General features: G+C 64.6%; 1 protein-coding gene across 1 annotated transcript; it reads right to left on the reverse strand.

Moving 5' to 3' along the window:
* Positions 1–5,448: 5,448 nt before the first annotated feature.
* Positions 5,449–14,078, reverse strand: LFNG (LFNG O-fucosylpeptide 3-beta-N-acetylglucosaminyltransferase). Its single transcript, XM_082361678.1, has 8 exons — positions 13,551–14,078; positions 9,071–9,119; positions 8,467–8,566; positions 8,211–8,364; positions 8,016–8,101; positions 7,426–7,591; positions 6,798–6,883; positions 5,449–6,616 (listed from the first exon to the last, which is right to left on the reverse strand). Exons 1-8 carry the CDS (start codon positions 13,977–13,979, stop codon positions 6,550–6,552), a joined length of 1,137 nt encoding a protein of 378 aa, XP_082217804.1. The 5' UTR covers positions 13,980–14,078; the 3' UTR covers positions 5,449–6,549.
* Positions 14,079–18,430: the final 4,352 nt, after the last annotated feature.

Consider the following 18,430-nt stretch of genomic DNA (forward strand, 5'->3'; position numbering starts at 1 on the left):
TGTGGGCAGGGCGGCCACGTGCCGGGAGCCGCTAGGGCCTGGGCGACCCTGGCGGGCGGAGTCTCGCGGGAGAGGGGGCCTGACGGGGCGGGGCCTGGTGGGCGGGGCGGGGCGTCAGGTGTGCAGAGCGGCTGGCGCTGGGAGCGGTGGTCTCGACGGCGTGAAAGCCTCATTTGCAGTCTGGGCTTGCGCTGGAGGGGCCTGAGGAGACGCGGGTTGCTGTGAGGAGGGCCCTTCTCCGGCCAGCAGGAGAGGTGACACACCTGGCCCTGGGCAGGGCTGTTGGAGCCGGGCAGAGAGGCCAAATGGGAGGATGGTGTGTCTCCAGGAAGAGCATCTCCTGCGTCCCCACTGTAACCCGAGGCGGGGTTCCCGGTGCGTCCCCGGGCGCCTCGCCGCCCACTGGCCTCGCCGGAGTCCTTACCAGTGGTCTGAGCAGCAACCCAACCCCCGCCCGCCGAGGTAGGAAGGATCACTCTTGTTCTCATTTGAGAAGCGGGCTGGGGAAGGCGCCGTGTCGTCCGAGGCCACATAACCCAGCACATCACCCTGGGTGGCAGGCGACATACCGCCCACCTCACAGGGAGACCCTTAGGACCCGTGGAACTGGGGGAGGCACGTTTGCCCAGGAGAGCGTTTGTCTCGCATGCCAGGTGCGCAGGTGGGCGAGGGAGCTGCGAGGCCCGGTGGAAGACACCAGGCTCCCGTGGCATTGCTGGCGCCGAGGTTCCTGGCTCTCGGCACCATGAGTGCCTGCGCTGGCGGGGGCACAGGGCGGAGCTTCTGCCTCCAGCGCACACCAGCAGCCTGGTCCAGTGGTTTCCGTTCTGACTGGCTTCTGGGGAAGGGGGCCCAGGATACATGAGCTCTGATGGGGGGATAAGCACCCAGGAGTGGAGGCATCTGGGGCTCCGTGCTTCTGCGGTGCCACGTGGGGACAGCAAGACCTGTCTCTCCTCTTAGGTTTAGCTGCCAAGCAGAAAAATCGTGCTATAGCTGGAGGGGGCGTGGCCCAGAGAAGTGTGTGTGTGTGTGTGTGTGTGTGTGTGTGTGTGAAGGCTGATGGTAATGGTCCCGTAGGCAGAGGAAATGGCTGCAGCAGGGAAGACGAAGAGTTCGTTGGGGGAGTGATGTTCCTGAGTCACCAGGAGGGGCTGGGACCTAGGTCACAGTGGAGGGGCTGGCCACAAACAGGACTGCGGTCCCTCCTGCTGGCCCGGTGATGAGAGCATATGGGCAGCTTGGGGCTCGTGTGGCAGAAGGTCTTATGAAGTAGAGAGGAGGCTGGAGAGGAAGTGGGGTGCCGTGGGAGAGCCAGGGGCAGGGGCCGTGGGCCTCCCCAAGGGCCCCTGAGGCACTTGGTCTGGAACTCAGGTGAGACTCACCAGGCGGGAAGGCGGTCCCTCCAGCCACCCAGGTGTGGGTAGTGAGCAGGCAGCGGGCCGGATGCAACAGGTCAGAGACTACAGGCTTGGCCAAGAGAAGATGTGGAAGCGAGAGAGGCCGAGGGAGGTGACGGCGACTTCAAGGGCATGATTGGACACTGGGATTTCAGCCAGGGGAGGACAAGCCCTTGAGGGGTGAGGGATCTGGGGTCCAGTGGGGGTCAGGAAATCGGAGGGAGTGAGCTGGACAGACAGGAGGTGGAGGCAGAGTGGGATGCCATGGGGTAGGCAAAGTGTGAAGAGTGACTGTGGAGTGGCGACCAAGGCGGGGGCGGGGCAGGTTGTTGGGGGAGGGGATGCCAAGGGTGTGGGAAGGGTCACTGACACCAAGACACCAGGAGCAGTGTGGGAGAGAGTGGCCCCCAGGACGAGGGGGCCTGTGGATACCCACATGGGGGAAGGGGCAGCAGATGTTGTGATCCTGTTAGGGGAGGGGGCAGGGGGCCGGGGAGAAGGGTCTGCAAGTGGCCGCAGGAGCATCTCCAGGAGTGAGGTGCGAGGACGGCAGATGCCCGGCAGGGGGCGCTGAGTCCTCGGAGGACGAGAAACTAAGGGCAGGGCCGGACGGACCCTGTTGGAAGACCCACCTGGAGTCCTAGATGGGCTGGGGCGGCCCAGGAATCTGCATTCCCAGCAAGTTCCCAGTGACCGCCGGCTGCTGATCTAGGGCTCAGCTGTGACTACCACGTTCAAACAGGAAGTGAGCGATCAATTGGCAAGGATCTGGGGATTTCACTGGGATGAGCCATGAGGAGATGCGACCAGCCCTGCATCAGAGCCAGGGGACAGGACAGTGACATGGGTGGCCTGGGGTGGCCTGCAGCAGCCGGCTCAAGCTTGCCTCTTGACATCACACATACCGCACCAACAAAATATTGGTAATAACCAATAGATTCCAAATATTGGTAATATACCAACTATTGGTAATAACCAAAGATTCATGATGTGAACTTTTAAGAGCAGGCAAGGGGCTGCAGAGACGGTCTCCCCTCCCTGTCACTCGGGGGCTGCACCCCTAGATCCTTGTGGGGGTCCCGGGAAAGGTGGATTCGGGTTGGGAGAGGAACCACCAGCTCTGGCCACCAGACGGCGCCCAAGGACTATGGTGGGTTATACATGGTGGGGTGGGCCCCAGAGGTCTGGGCAGGGGCAGTAGGGGACATATGCAGGGGGAAGCAGCCACAGCTCTGAGCCCCCAAGTTCAGCAACCTCCAGGGGCCAAGACGAGGAGCCCCCTGGTCCCTGGGCCCCTCCTAGCGATGGACCAAGTGCCTTCTGTGTGCCCAGCCCTAGCCTCAGAAAGGACTTGGGGAAGGGGTCACCTCCAAGAACCTTTGCCAAGGTTGGGCCTGGGTTGGCAGCAGGACCAGCCAGTTGGTCGGGCAGACAAAAAGATGGGGCTGGCACTGGTTTCCCACCCCCCCCCCCCCACCTCCGCTCTGACCCCAGATCCAGAGAGGGCAGGACTGGCTGAAGCCTCCAGCAGGGTCAGGCCTCTCGAACCATGGATGGAGCCTATGGAAAGCTCCACGGTGGTTGGAACAGGTGGAGGAGGGTCATGGAGACCGAAGTCTGTAGGCCGTCCTGTCTTCCAGCCCCCCAGGCATCCTGCCAAGTCCCACCTCTGCACCTTTGCCCAGGCTGTGCCGAGACCTGCAACGTCTTCCTCTCCCCACTCTGCTTCCTACTGCAGCTCAGATGTGCCTCTTCGGGGGAAGTTGGCTGTGATGGCCCAGCTGAAGGGAAGTCTGTTTAAACTGAGCAGGGAGGGGCCCCATCCTGGCACCCCTCTCACCCCCTCCAAGACCTAGCTCAGCCTCTGCTCTGGCCAGCTACCCCGGCACTCACCCGCCGGCAGCAGGGAAGCTTGGGGGGGGGGGGGAGAAGTGCCCAGCAGCCCCAGTGGTTGCGGTTTTACTTTTTATTTTTGAAAGCCCGCAAGTGATGGGCAGTTTGGGAGGGCCAGAGTGGGGGATATGGAACCCCTCGAGCCAGCCAGGACCCTCCCCAACCAGCCACTAGCCCAGCGTGCGGTTGAGGGGCGCTGATGCCACCAGAGCGTGGGGCATGGCTGCCCACAGTCGTGCCTGCAGGAGAAGGGAGGTCACCTCTTCTGCTCCGTGACTCATCTTCGGGGGAGGGAGAGCCCCCCCTGCACACCCCTGAGGGCGGCGGATGGAAGACATCAGGCTGCCCGGTTCCTGTAAGGCCTCCTGGACCTGCTTCCCCTTCTGAGGAGAGAGAACTTCCCTCCTCCCTCAGCCTCTTGTGTAAGAGGAAAGGGCCGAGGTGCTGCTAGTCTGTGCCCCTCTGCGACCCCTGCAGGCCCAGCGCACCGGGGACTCAGCGGCACTTACATTTATCCCCCCTTCTCAGGTGGAGGTCGAGGCTCCAGGAGGGGCGGGGCTTGCCCCCCAACCCTGGGCTCCTCTGCTCTGCTGTCCCCCTGCTCGGTGCCCCCAACCCACGCGGGGACAGTTTGGGCCAGCTGTGACCTACCGATGGCCCCAACTCTGATGCAGACTCCACCTGCCCCGGCCACACCTGTGCCCCGGGGTCCCGCCAGCTCTGTGCAGAGGCGATGCCAGCTGCTGGAGGAGGGGCGCTGGGGCCCGGGCTCCACGCTCTGCCAGGGCAGAGGCTCCTGTGACTCACGCTGGCAGGAAGGAGGCCCACGGCCTCTGCCCACAGGTGGCAGCAGTGCTGCTGTGACCCCCTCTCCCCTGCCATGCCCCCACCCAGCCTGGCACACAGTGGGTGCTGAGGGGAGTCTGGGGGTGTCCCCCAGACAGGGGTCAGTGTGGTGGTGAGGGGCCCTCTCTCCTTCCCACTGTCCCAGTCACTGCCACACCCCCAGGGCAGCTGCTCTGGAAACCGCGCTGCTGACTCAGGGCCATGCAAGGCCCAGCTGGGGTCAGGCCCTGGCCAGTTGCTCCCCAGGACAGGGCAGGCACCAGTACGGGCTGTGAGGAAGGGGCCCTCTCCGGCCTGTTGGGGGCGCTGAGTATGTGACTGGACGGGGAGGGGCTCTTCAAACCACTCTGTCTGCTTTCTGATGTGTTGACAGGGCTAAGCGTGGAGCAGTGGGGAGCGAGAAGGTCATAGGGAACAAGGAGCCCCAGGTCCTAGCAAGTATCTACGGGGGGTGGGGCTGGGGCAGCTGGAGGCCGGGAGGGGGGGAGGGGAGGGGAGGGGGAGGTGCGTGGGGGAGGGAGGTGCGGGGGGAGGGGGTGTGTGTGTCCGGGCTCAGTTTGAGGAAGAGGAACTGAGGGCTGCCCCAGGCTGCCTGGGAGGGTGGGAGGAGGGGATTCCCCAGCTGAGGCCAGAGCAGCCCCTCCCCGCTCCTGCCATCACAAAGCCTTGATTTGAGGAAGGGCCAGAGGAGCTGCCTTCTGTAGAAAACAAGGCAGGGACCCGTCCAGGGTCAACAGGCTCCCGGGACCCGTCCAGGGTGAACAGCGTGGGGGGGCGCTGAGGCCAGGATCCAAGGTCAGCCTGATATCGGAGTTTGAGCTCTTCACCAGCCCAGCTGCCTGACCTTGGGCATCACATCACCTGCTCTGAGCCTCAGTCTCCCCATCTGCAAAATGGGGCAAGAATGTGGCCTCTGTGGGCTTGTGACAGAGATGAAGCTGGGTAAGGAGATCCCAGGTCAAGCCACAGCCGGCCCCTGTCCTCCTGAAGGGAGGGCTGGCCTCCCTGGTAGCTGTCCAGGGACAGGCCAGCACCGACCAGGGCTACAGAGCCTTAGAGCTGCTTGTCGGAGTGAGGCCTGTACATCCAGAGATCTCCCCCTATGTCCGAGGGTGCCCTGCGCTGGTCATGCCTCTCAGGTACCTGGAAGTTGCTATTTAGATCCCAAGTTCCCTTCCCACAATAGTTGGCTTGGGGGTCTCTACACACCTCCCCGACACGAGTGCAAACAAGCCCCCAGCCCCCCTGGTGCAGCTTCCATGAACCTGCAGCTCAGGCCCAACTTCTAGCCAAGACCAGGATGCCCAGGTTGCCCCAAAGAGCATCTTTATTCGCAGCAAAGGACGTCACCATAGCAACACACTTCAATTCCCTGAGAACTTTTCCCTTATCATTCACTTTCCTAGCTATGTCTTTGCAGAAGGAAAAACAGAAGACAAAACACACCTCACTGGTCAGGTGCGCCAAGCTGGGCTGGTAGGAGACAGGTTCTATGCAGGAGGTGGGCAGGGAGAGGCCAGATACCACGACATATAAATACACAGAGTGTTAGACATTTCCATCAGCTTTAACAACAAAGATTATCCCAAGTTTGGCTTCTGCTTTTTCTGATCCACAGAAAAGATAAAATAGCACCCTCCCCAACCCCCCGAAAACACAGACAAAAACACCCTACTTTGTACCCACCCCCTTTCGAAAAACAAGCACAGTAAAAAATACTGTCACAATATTTACAGACACACCCACTATGGGCGACTTTCTCTCTACTTCGGAGAGGAGATAAGAGCCTCAGCTGACTCCCCGTCACAAAGGGAAGATGGCCAAGAGAGCAGAGCGGGGAAGACCCGTGCCCGGGGCGGCGCTGCACGTCACCCAGCGGCAAGGCCACGGGGGCTGCTGTTACTTGGAGCCACGGCACCCAGGTACCCAGGCCAGAGCTCAGTGGGAGGAGGGGACTCGGGCCACACCCCCCAAACCCAGCTTCCTCGCAGCACTGAGCGTGGTGAGTTGTCCTGGGGGCTCTGAGGAGGAGCCAGGATCCCAGGGGGCCGGCGCCCGCAGCGCTGGGCCTGCGCTCAGCGGGAAGGGAAAGGCACCTGCACGTCGCTGCAGAGCAGCCTCTGGCCCCCATGCTGCCCAAAGACCCCAGAATAATAATAAACCGGCCCTCAGAGTGACCTCTGACTTACAAATCCTTCTGGGGTGGAGCACGGAAAGACAGACGGGCGGTGCCGTGCCTGCTCCTCGGCAGATCAGAGCTGCCCAGCAGTCTGCTACACGGATGGGCACACAGTACACACACGCACAGCCCTGGGGGAGCCTCGAATGCCGAGGCCAGGGCGGCACAACAGGGGTCCCCGGGCCCTTTGGATACCAGGGGTGCCCGGGGACAGGGTTTCAGCCGTAGCTGCTAGAAGATGGCAGTGTGGGGACACCAGGGTGTGTCCGGGTACAGGTGGCAGTGGATGGAGCGGAACCTGTGGGGACAGAGTGGGGGGCTGGTCCGTGTGGGGTGCGGGTACTGAGCTCACAGCACCGGGGGCCCTCTTCCACCCAAGCAGGCTCCTGGGGGTACTCTTTCGTCATCCTGCTTAGCTGCAGCAGACCCCAAGGGACCCTAGGTGAGCCCCGCCCCCATCTGGGCCGCAGTTTCCTCACCTGGATGGGTCGGCCTCCACTGAGAAGGGCCCCTTAATGTGGACAGCATTCCGCTTGTTTTCAAACATGCCGTAGCTCAAGGTCACCTGCAGGGGGAGGGACAGAGTGACGCTGGGAGGGGTGCCAATGCCACCCCACCCTGCCCCTGCCCGAGGCTGGCACGTGTGTGGCTCCGCATGAGGGAACAGCCTTGCCTCCTGCCCACCCTTGGACCGAGAAGGCAGGCCCGTGAGCCACATCGCACCACACCCCACCGGCTCTGCACCCCCACGAGCCAAGTCCAAGGGGGGCTTGCAGCTGGGGCTGGTGGTGTTGCCAGCCGTGGCCAGAGACTATCTGCTGGCACAGAGAAGACCCGAAAGGCACGGAGTTGGCATCCCACTGAAGACAGAGGCGGGAAGGATGGACAGCAGGACTTAAGTGGGGGCCGCGCCGGCGGGGGGACGGGGGTGTCTGGGAGGCAACCAACAGCAGGGCCCTTCGTGACCTATCTAACACAGCGACCCACCCCCACCCCCCGGCCCTCCTCCCCCACCCCACTTCGTTCCTCCCTCCCACCTGCCCCTCCCCTCCTCTCCCAGCCGCTCTCCTCGGTCCCCATCCCTTCCCGGGCGGCTAGGCAGCGCACCTGCTCATGGAGCTCGGAGGTGGGGACCTGCTGCAGGTTCTCCAGGTGGGAGTGGAAGAGCCCGCTGCGGACAAGGGGCACGCCCAGCAGAGCCTCCACGATGTAGCCGATGGCGCAGTCGTCCGGCAGCCGGATCCGCTCGGCCGTGCTCATGAAGTGGCCTCCGCTGTGGGAGGGCCGGAGGGCCGGAGTGAGCCGGGGCGGGAGCTGGGCAGGACCCCACCAGGCAGAGCGGCACCCCGGCCAGGCCCAAGAAGGAGGTGCACGTGCCCGGCGGGGCAGGGCGCAGCCCAGCCCGTGCCCCTGACGGGCTCTCCCGCTGGCAGCTCCCCCCCTCCCTGAGCCCAGGACAGCCCCCTCCTCCGTACCAGCCAGATGATTCTCTGGGAGTTGGGGGTTGCCGGACGCGGGAAGGGGTCCTGACCACCCTGGTGGCTGGCGGGCAGTGGAGGGGCGACTCACCCTGTCACCCTGCCAGTACACGTGAGGTTGGGGACACGGGTGCTGGGAAGAGGAGTCAAGCCAGGCCCCCAGTGGGGGGACCTTGGGACCTGGGGCAGCCTCGCCTGTGCCCCAAGGCACTCACTCACCTGGCCCAAGGGCTCATCTTCAGGGCCAGCCCTCGGCTGATGCAGAAGCCAGCCCCGCCGGTGGCAAACCAGAAGTGGACGGGACGCTGCGGGAGGGGGCACGTGGTGAGACTCCCAGACCCTCCCCCCAAGGCTGCAGGGACACCTCCCGCCTCCGCCCCGCTCAGCGCAGGCCTGTGTGGGCGGGACACTCACCACCTTGCTCTCGCTGACCCTCTCCGTGGCCTGGATGGGCCTGTCCAGGCTGGGCTTGCCGAGGTAGATGTCCTGCGTGTGCGGGTAGCTGGCCAGCAGCCGCAGCAAGGCCCGCACGTTCACGTAGTTGTCGTCGTCCACGTGGCAGAACCACCTGGGGCGAGGCAGGGCGTCAGGGCGGCCCGCGGGGGGCACTGCCAGGGCAGGAGCCCGAGGAGGGGGCGCTCCCGGGCCCCGGCCGAAGGCCAGCACTCACTTCCTCCCCGATTCGATGAAGCGGTCATACTCCACGGCCATCTTGCAGGACAGCGCCTGGCGGCTGTGGGCAGCCGAGCAGTTGGTATTGACCACGTTGCCTGCGGACAAGGGGAGGGGCTGTGAGTGGGTCCAGGGTGGCTCAGCGAGGGCGGCCTGGCCCGGGGTCACACAGCAGGCCCCGTGAGAGCAGGGCAAGAGAGGGTGGGTGGCAGTCTGTCTCGGGGCGCCCTGGGTTCAAGCCGTGCCTGCAGTGGCCTCCCCCTCAACCCCTCCCTCGAGCAGGACCCAGGCCCAGTGATCTCACCCCCCCCAGCCCAACCCCCTCCTGGGGGCCCCGCCCCGCCCCGCCCCTGCCCATTCAGGCGGCTTTTTCCCAGCACCAGCCACCTGTTGCCGCCACACCAGCTCAAAGGGCCCCGGGCGCTGAAAGGGCCTCATTTGCATGAGAATTGGGCGGGGGGGTGGGCGAGTGGTGGGGCGGAGCGTTGAGCAAACCCCTTGAGTAAACTGCCCTCCCAGGCCCGTGGCCTCGGTGACCTCTCCAGAGGGGAGGGTTTCCTCTGGGCGGGAGCCCCCCTTGCCTCCCCACGTCCAGGGCTCACCCGTGCGCCTGGCCAGGGCTTCATCTTCCCCGTCCGTGAAAATGTACGTCTGCAGGGAGAAATACGGCCTTGAACAGGCAGCTCTGTGCCCCGGCCCCCGGCCACCGTGGGGTCCAGGGCTGGGCACCCTGCGGCTTCACAGGGATCCTTCAGTCACGCCCATGCCCCACCTTTGAGCCTCAATTTCCCCACATGCAGAGTGGGGCTCAAGTGCCTACCCTGAGTGGAAGTGGGCTGGGGGCCCAGGAAGACCCCACCCCACCCCCTACCTCGACAGCTGGGCCCAAGGTCAGCCGGCAGCTGCGCCGGCACGAGCCAGGTGCGGTGCCCCGCCCACCCGCCAGGTAACCGGCTCCCGGCCCGCCCTGCACACCTGGCGGGGCACACACCCTTATTGACACAGTGCCCAGCCTGTGGGAGGGGCGGAGGGTGGGGGGGGGCAGGCGGAGGAGGTCGGCTTTGGGAAGCCAAGTCTCAATCAGTCGGGGACAAAGGCCTCTGCTGGGCGGCCGCCAAGCACAGGCGGACAAAGGGCCCGGAGAGAGGGTGAATCACCAGGCATTGTCCGCCAGCTTTGTCCTGGGCCGCGCTGTGAGGGGAACTCGGCCGCGTTAAGCGGGAGTGGCCGCACAGCCCATTACCATACAGCTGGCCTGGTTAACTGGGCCGGGCTGGGCACAAGGTCCGGCAGGCTGGGGTGTGGCCCCAGCCCAGCAGTCCTCCGGGCTGGGCCCGCAACACCGGGTCCCCCCTCGCACCCCTGGCTGCGCGACCAGCCAGCGGAGCCGGTCACCTTCTCTGAGCCAAAGCAGCCTCCAGGGTTCTAAGGGGACACGGTCCGCGGGGTCGAGGCGGGAAACCTCACGTGCCCCAGCGCAGGGACCAGCGCCCCCAGCATCCGTGCAGCCCCGCCTGCTGCTCGCCTTGCTCAAGGCCGCATCAGGGCTCCACCTGTGCCAGCACAGGGCCACCCCTGCCAGGATCGCTCCGCGGAAGGGTGGGGGGGGGGCTGACGGGGAGGGGCCAGGAGCTGCCAGCGCCCGCCTGGGCCCGTCGGCACACGGGGAGGAATGTTCCTTTTCCTCTGCCCGGCCCGCCCAGCGCGTGCCGCCCAGCACACCCCGGCGCGGCTGAGTGCAAAGCGCAGGCCCGGTGGAGGGTGCCGGGAGCACAGGCAGCCGGAGACCCCCCCACCTCCGTGCCCACCAGGCCTCGGTTTCCTCCTGTGTACAAACGGGTGCAAGGGAGGGGCCGGCGTGTGCAGGCCTGGCATACAGCACGAACCCAGCGACCTGGGGGACTCGCCTGCGGTGCCCACCCTCAACCCCTCAACTGGCAGCCCCAGCTCCTTGCCCAGCCTGAGCCCAGACCTGGGCACACTCTCAGTGAGGCCACAAGCTGGCTGGGCCTAGAGAGAGCTAAGGGGGGTGGCAGGCTCCTTCTACACCCTCTCCACGCACGCACCCCCTCCTTCCAGAGCAGACACCCCAGGGCGGCCCGCACGCACAGACTCGCATCCAGCCCCCCCAGCATCTCAGCCCAGGAATGCCGTGGGAGGACGAGGCCAGCCCGTGCAGACGCGCCGTTGCCGCCACTGGATTAAAAGGAAAATGCTTTCTTAATGAGATCAAGGGAGGCCTGTTCTCCCGCGCGCTTGGTGGTGCCCTAAAAACCCAGCCCAAGGCTACGGAGATTAAAGTCACCTTTGTTCAGAGGGGAGTGCTTGGAGGCGTGGGGTGTGGGGTGCGCGGGTGCCGGGCCTCACCCACTGCTCAGAGCCTCAGTTTCCGCCCTCTGTGCAATGGGCGGAACCAGAGCTCACGGGTGCCCAGAGCAGAGTGCCCCGACGCCTTCTCTTCTTTCATCTCCCTAACGGCCCTGGGAGGAGGGCACCACTACGACCCGAGTGTACAAGTGGGGAAACTGAGGCCCAGAGAGGGGCAGCCCCCGGTCTGCAGTCACACCCCGGGGCAGAGGCGGTGCTGGTCCACCCCAGCCATGCCTTCCAGGGACCAAGACACCCCCCCACCCCGCCCAGACCCCTCCCCACTTCCCCGAAAACGACAGGGCTGGAGGAGGAAGAGCAGGGCAGCGAGGGCCGCAGGGCTGGCTGTGGGGGGGGGGGGGACACCCACAGGAAGCGGCATTGTTCCTGGAGCTGCGATTCAAAGAAACACAGGATGCCAAGCTCTCCCCCCAACAATTGTGGCTGCCGCGGTGGCAGCCGCTGCAGCCTGGCCCACTCCGGGAGGGATGGGGGAGGAAAGTGTGGGCCAAAGGCCCAGCCCCTCATCCTGGACTTCAAGGCCCATCACAGTGTGGTCTCTATTGACCACCCCCACCCAAGTCACTCCAATTGCTGGAAGTTTCTTGCACACCCCCCATGCTTGTGCTCAAGATGCCCAATTGCCCTTTCAGGGCATTTTCTTCTCTCAGTCTAGCTCAAATGGCACCTCCTCCAGGAAGTCCCTCCCTCCCCAACACGGGTCAGATGCCCACTTTCAGCTCACACAGCCTCTCTGGGTTTCCCCCGCTGCGGCCCTGACTTCCTTGAGTCTTCCCCCATCAGACTGGGTCTGAATCACCCCCCACAGGGCTGGGAAAGGAGGTCTCTCTGTTGAAACAGTTTCAAGGACCCCTCCCCCACAGGACACCGTAAGAGGGGTTCCTGCTTGCTGTGACACATGAACCGATTGTTGGGGACAGATTCGGCCTCTCCTGGGTGGGGGCCCTGGGGTGAGAAGGAAACCCAAGTGGCCCCTCAACGGGGAGCAAAGGGTCCAGGGCCTCCACCCCGACTCTGAGTACTCCCTGGGCTCATTCCCTACATCTCTAGGCTTTGCCAGTCCTCTTTTACGACATCCTACTGGAAGGGCAATGCTTTCCCTGTTTCAGAGATGAGGAGACTGAGGGTCAGAGAGGCCCTTGGTCTTGCCCAAGGTCACCTAGCTTGGCTGGGACGGGTACCTGAGAACCCCCTGACCATATTCCCTCTGCTGGAGAAAGCCCCCAAAGTCCAAGACGAGGGGTGCTCAGAGCTGGTGGCAGCCCAGAGGGGGCTGAACACTGCCAAAGGTCACACAGCAGGGAGGCAGAGTCCTGGGGGATGGTGCCCGGCTCAGGGGTGGTGCCCCACAAGGGCTGTCACTCAGGGATGTGGGGGACCCCACAGGCCCTCATCGCCAGGCAACCTGAGTGGCCAGCACGCCGGCGGCGGTTCCCATGGAGCACATAGCTGCACACAAGAGGCCGGACGCCTTTCTCCACTGGAGAAAGGGGCTTTGTTACCTTGCCCAAGCGGCCGGCGTGAGAGCCGCCCGGCGCTGGGAATCCTAACGGCCCAGCAGCCAAACAAAACCCGCAGCCCCCGCTGCCCCCTCCTGCCGGCCTGCTGAGCCCTTGGGAAAGGGACGCTGTGTTCCCAGGAGGCTGCCATGGGGTTCCCAGGGCCCCCTCCCCATGCTTGGACCAGATAGGACCCTGCCCCCCCAGGTCCCATCAGGACCCCACCAGGGCCCTGCCCCAAAACAGGGCTCAGCCAGGCCAGAAGGCCCCCCCACCAGACCTCGAGGGCTGAAACAGGGAGGAAGTGGTGTGGGCTCTTCTCTGAGCCCCCAGCCGGGTCAAGGGTCCTTCACCCTCATCCCAGATACCCAGTTTGTCCCTTGAGTTTCCCAGCTCAGGGATATCCCCCCACCCCACACCCCCGCAGGGCTCACGTTCTGCCCTCGTCCTGCCCCAACCCAGCCGTCCTGCTGCAGCCTGGAGGGAGATTTTCAAAGTGGGGTGTGTCTTTATTATGTGTGTGGAGGAAGTCGATGCTCAGCTAGGATGTACCGAGCACAAGGTGCCAGGCTCCAGAGACTTCTGCACTGTGGAGAGAGGACCGCGGCGCAGACTCTGAAACCCCGTGCTCTCTTTCTTTTGAGATGTACTCCCCAGGGCCCACTAACGCCCACCCCCAACTTCAAAATATTTTCTACAGTGACTTGTCCCATTGCAAAGACTGGGATGGGGATGGGACTGGCCCTGTGCCCGGGGGTCCTAACCCCCACTTCACCTCTAAGGAAAGAGTCTTCTTCCCAGGGAAGGGTATGAGCCCAGGGTGATGCCCCACGCAGAATCTGCCTTGGGGAGGTTTGGGGACAATAATGCCCAGTTCATGAGTTCCAGTGTTGGGGGCAAGAAGCATCACAGGGCACCAAGCCCAGGCACTGGCGGCTGGTGGAGGGTCAGCGCAGGCCGCCCAGGGCCCTGGGAGTTGGCTGGGGATGGGTCCCCGGCACGCACTTCCACAGCCGTATGGGGAGAGTGGCCCCACCAGGAAAACTGGGCTGGAAGGGGCTGGACTGGCGTCACTACCCCCCGATACTCCCAGTGGCTGTACAGAGATGCAGCCTGGCGCCCATCGGATGCTGCCACCAGCTGGACAAGAGGGCATCTTCTCCCCTGCCCACTTGCCCAGACTGCGGGGGCTCACCATCTCCTTGTGGCGCGAGATCCACGTCTCCAGCAGCAAGTCGAGGCGCGCGCGGTGAAACTTTTTGGTGGTCTTGACCGCGATGAAGACGTCGTGCGGCGTGAGTGGCTCGGCCGGGGGCCGCGGATGGCCGTCTGCGGGGCGGGGGACGCTGCCGGGCGGTGGGCCCGCGTCTCTACGAGAGCGGGTCAGCAGGCTGAAGTACTCGGACAGACTGTGCACCTCGCGGACTAGCGCCCCGGGTGCCGCCGCCGCCTCCAGCCCAGGAGCTGGGGCCACCCCCGAGGGGCCCGCCAGGCTGCGCAGCGCGCGCCGACCGCGCTCAGCGGGCACCGGGGGCGGCGGCGGGTCGGCGGTGAGGACCAGCAGGCAGGCGAGCAGCGCGCCCGCCAGCGCCAGCAGCAGGCGGCGGCCGCAGCGCTTGAGCATGGTGGGGTGGCGGCCGCGCGGTGCGCCCAGCCCCGCGCGCCCTGCCCGGTGCGCCCTGCCCCTCACTCCGGCGCCGAGGATCTCGGGTCCCGCGGCAGGTCCAGCAGTGCACCGCCCGCGCCCCGCGCTCTTAAACCTCCCCAGCCTGGCTCCGCCCCTCCGGGGGCGGGGCCCTGCGTGAGGCCCCGCCTTCAGCACGAGCTCCTGGCTCCCGGGCCCTGGGGCGGGGCCTCTCCAGGTTGCCCCAGATGCTCGGCAGAGCCCACGTGGGGCCGCGGCGGGGGTCTGGGAACTGCCGAGCGGGCGTCGTGGGCTCCCGCCCCCGGTCCGCACGTGCACGCCCCGCCCCGCCCCGCCCGGATCGCCCCCGCGGGCAGCGGGGCGGCTTGGGGATGTGGGTTCACCCCGCCCCAGTGGCCCTGAGGGGGAAACCCAGGCTGGCCAGCGCCGGCCGGAGCTATACTCGGCGTCTGACATGCGGAGGGGCGCGCCCTTGGCGCTGTAATGGGGATTCTGGGACAGGGACTTCGGGCTCAGTCGTCCCGCGGGGGACGTCCTTCCTTCCTCGCTCCACACTTCCCCTCCCGAGCCCGGCTTCCTGCCCTAGGGACGGCGCAGGCCTTGTAACAGGGCTGCTGCCTGGGTGGACCTGACCGCTCGGTCCAGAGTACCCTTTATTGATATCGAGGAAGTGCTTAGCCACCTGAGCCACAGGTAGGGACACGAGGTTCCAGCGAGAAAGCACCTTACGAAATTCCATCCCTAGCCCCCGAGCTAATTTCCTCGTCTCTGCCCAACGTCGGAGGGCAGAGGATTGGTTCCCCGAAATCCTCGGGCGCCCCGTGGCGCCCCGAGAAGAAACCGAGATCGCCCCTCCCCGCGCGGGATGAAAGGCCGCCTTCTGTCCCATTTGGTCCCTCTGCTCTCGGGCCAGATGTGGCCCAGCTGTGCCCCCGCCCCGCCTCCCCGGCACACGGCGGCTCCCACCCCCCGGCCCTTCCCACGGGCTGGGCCAGCCCACCGCACGAGCAGGGGCGGCAGGAATGTGCGCCGACAGCCTGGGTTGAGGGTTAGGGACCAGGGGCAAGGAAGTGGCCAAGGGCTCCCCGTGGCGAAATCAAAGTCTGAGTCGCCCGCCCGCAGCATCTTCCGGAAGCGCGGCTAGGGGCGGCTCTCCGCTTGGCTGCCTCCTTCCCCTCCCTCCTCAGTTCCTCCGAATCCCCTCCTAAGGAGGCCCTAGGCGACCACCGCGGCTAAACTGATCCCCCCTTAGCGCTCACTCTGCCCGCTGGCCCGTTTTCTTCATAGCGCTTACCTCTGCTCGATGGCACCCCTTCATGGTCCCTTTCCCTCCACCGGAACGTCAACTGCGGAGAACAGGGCCTGGAACGTAGTAGGTGCTCTATAAAGATTTATTGTGTAAATGTCTGGCCCGGGTTCCAGACTCTCGCCTGGCCCATTTGTTCTTAGGGCCCTGGGGCCCTACCCCTTGCCCCTCTGGGATGGGGTGCGGTGGAGGATGGGAGTTCCCAGGCCTCTTCCTGTACCCACCCCCAAGGTAATTAGCAGGCGCCACCTCAGGCAGGCAGATGCCTGAGCAGATGGTGCTAGCTGTGCCCAAGTGACAAGACTCCCATGGAGTCACCTCCTGCCATAAACCCCTCCCCCATCAGCCAGAGCCCAGCCTTGGAGCCTCTAGTCAGCTGGAGAGGTGGGGGTGGGCAGGGGGGAAATGGACCCGATGGCGGGGTGGGCCACCCCCAAGCAGTCAGCTGAGCCCCAGCACAGCTCCAGCCTCCTGTCTGAAGGGTCTCTGTGCCCCGTTTCCCTCGCCCCACCACTGATGCTTATCTATCCCCTTCCTGGGCTGTTTTGAGAGGGAACCTCCTTCACGGCCTTCCTCTCTCCCCTGGACCTCTTGAGCAGCCTCCACCCTGGTCTCCCTGCTCCCAGTCTACCTGCTCTTTTGATTCTCTGCTCAGAAACCACACAGCTTAATCAGAGCCCCATGCCCCTGACACACACACACACTCACAGGTCAAAATCTTTGATGGTTTCCCATGGCCCCTGAGTTCAAGTCCTAGCCTGGTGTCCACATACCTCCCAAATGGGTCCCAGCTCCATTTCTCGCTACTCCCTGCAATGCCTCCCCATTCTCTAACAGCCCCCAAACCGTCAAGCCCCCAAATCTTTGCATGAACTGTGCCCTGTACCTGGGATTCCGTCAGTGGCACCCATATTAAGTGGTACCCACGAGGTGCTGAGCATTCTGCAAGAGGTAGGAGGGACAGCAGCGTGAAGCCATGCCACCCCATACTCCCACCTGATGAGGTCCTGTGAGCCAACCCCTCCATGGCCTCGACCCAAGGGGCGGGACCCCCTGCTCCGCACCCCAGAGCACCCCTGCTTTCTCCGACTCGTGCTCCCCGGTTCGTGCTACATAGTCCTGGCTGCTGTGCCTTTGACACACCAGACCGCAGACGTGATGTGCCCATTGTACAGAAAGCAAGTTGAGGCTCAAGAAGCACTGCTGCGTTGTACTCGGAGAGCAAGGAGGAGGAGCAACTGTAGAGAGGGGCCGTGGCACAGCCTGGCAGGCGCACGGTGTAGAGGCCAGCAGGGGGTTTTCTGCACCTCTCTGCAGCCTGGCTTGGTGGGAGTGGGGGGACCTGGGTGTGAGTTCCTGTCTGGGAACAGCAGGACAAAGCTTTGCAGCATTCTTGTGGGGACCATGGGCTTTGGCAAGAGTGATTCAATTTCTTTGCTGTCAGGAGAATGGAATTTCGTGGTGACTCCTTGAGGTCTGAAAACTGTAGGGGGGTGGCGGCCTAGCCACCCCCGCCCCCTTCCCTAGGCTCAGCTCCAGCCTGAGGCACTCCCGTCCCCTGCCCTCACCCTAGACCCAAAGGCTCCCTCCAGGGACCCACTGGGCCAAACAGCTCTGAGGTGGGGGGCGGTGAGAGGAGGAGGTGCTGGGCCCAGGACAGGAAATGGGGACCCAGGGAAGGGATGGGGAGGGCTGACCAGGTTGCCAGGAAACCCCTTGGGGCCTTAGGGTCCTTGGGAAGGGGGATGGGGGAGAGGCTGTGCCAGGGTCCTCCCCAGGTATGGGACACAGCCCTGGGGCTGGGGCCTTCTAGAGCCAGACTACTTGCTTTCCAATCCCAGAGGGGCCACTTCTCAGCTTTTGACCTTGGACCCGGGACATTCCTCCTCTGAGCCTCAGTTTCGCCACCCATAACACAAGGATGCCATTGTTGTTCATCTTATAAGGTGCCAGCCGACGGGCAATAAGTCAGGCGAGCAGGCGGACTGGCCCTCTCGCCCAGGGACATGGGTGTGTGCGCCTCTTGGGCAGCTGACCTCCGCTCGGCATGGCACGGCCCCTCCACCAGCCCCCGAGTGGGGCTCCTGGGCAGCCGGGTGGCAGAATGGCTTGAGACCTGCCGAACGAGGCTGGGTGGAGAGGTGGCCGAGGACAGGGGGCCCACATGACCAGCGAGGCCCCAGGGGACTCTCCTTGCCGCCCTGTCAGCTCAGAGGAGGTGCTGTGTGCCCGTCCGAGCTCAGGCCCCCTTTCCGGGCTGGGGCTCAGCCTGGAGCCTCCTGCAAATGGAATCAGTCCCAGCGGGTTCTAGAAGCCCCTTCCCCACCGGCTCCTGGAGACTTGGGGCTGGCCTCCCCTGAGTGTCTCTTTCCTGGGAAGATCCAGGAGACATAATGGGTGACCCATTAACTCGAAGGGAGTCATCCAAGGCCGTCCTGGGAACAGCCTTTCCCAGCCCAGCAGCAGAGCCCAGAGAGGGAAGGAGGGCACGGTCCCCACCTCCACGAGGTGGTGGCCGGCAGGTGGAGCCGGGCAGGGGCCTCACGCTGCCCCATCTGACACAGACATGAGAGGCCTGTCCTCAAGGCTGCCGTCAGGGCGTCCGAGGAAAAGTGACAGCGTGGGAGCCCCAGATGCCAGGGTGCCCACGGGCTTCCTAAGGGGCAGTGAGTGGCATGCCCGCGGTGGCCCAGAAGCTTCTGGACGAAGAGTCAGTGCTGGCAGGAGGGGAGGTAATGGAGAGGGGTTGGCTTAGAAGCTCGGTGCAGGAGGGAGGGGGCACAGCAGGCGACGGCAGCTGATCCGCATTACTGATGGTCTGGGTGGCAGTGCACCCGTGAGAACAGACAGCCTACAGCTGCAAATGAGCCCCCGGCCCAGTTCCGCCTGCCTGCCGGCTCGCTCTGCCTGGAGCCCCTCACCCCCCACCCACGCTCTGTGTGGTCTTGGGCCAGTTCCCTTCTCTCTGTAGGTCTCAGGATTTTACTTGACTCTGTAATAGGGATATAGCTGGTACCTGCCCCGCCCTGCCAACCCTGGGCTGGCTAGGGGCTGGTACTCTGCAGATGTAAAGCACCAATGAACACTGGTGGCCTGGCCCTTTGGCCTGAACCTTGGGGCCTGG

The sequence above is a fragment of the Balaenoptera borealis genome, assembly GCF_965194805.1.
Source record: "Balaenoptera borealis genome assembly, chromosome: 16".
Classification (NCBI taxonomy): domain Eukaryota; kingdom Metazoa; phylum Chordata; class Mammalia; order Artiodactyla; family Balaenopteridae; genus Balaenoptera; species Balaenoptera borealis.

What these genes read in the sequence shown, in the direction of transcription:
- LFNG (XM_082361678.1), bottom strand. Translation starts at nt 13,979, where the DNA reads ATGCTCAAGCGCTGCGGCCGCCGCCTGCTGCTGGCGCTGGCGGGCGCG. An exon ending in TTCATCGAATCGGGGAGGAA is followed by an intron (nt 8,365 to 8,466) that starts GTGAGTGCTGGC and finishes GCCTCGCCCCAG; the next exon opens with GTGGTTCTGCCACGTGGACG. An exon ending in GGGTCAGCGAGAGCAAGGTG is followed by an intron (nt 8,102 to 8,210) that starts GTGAGTGTCCCG and finishes CCCCTCCCGCAG; the next exon opens with CGTCCCGTCCACTTCTGGTT.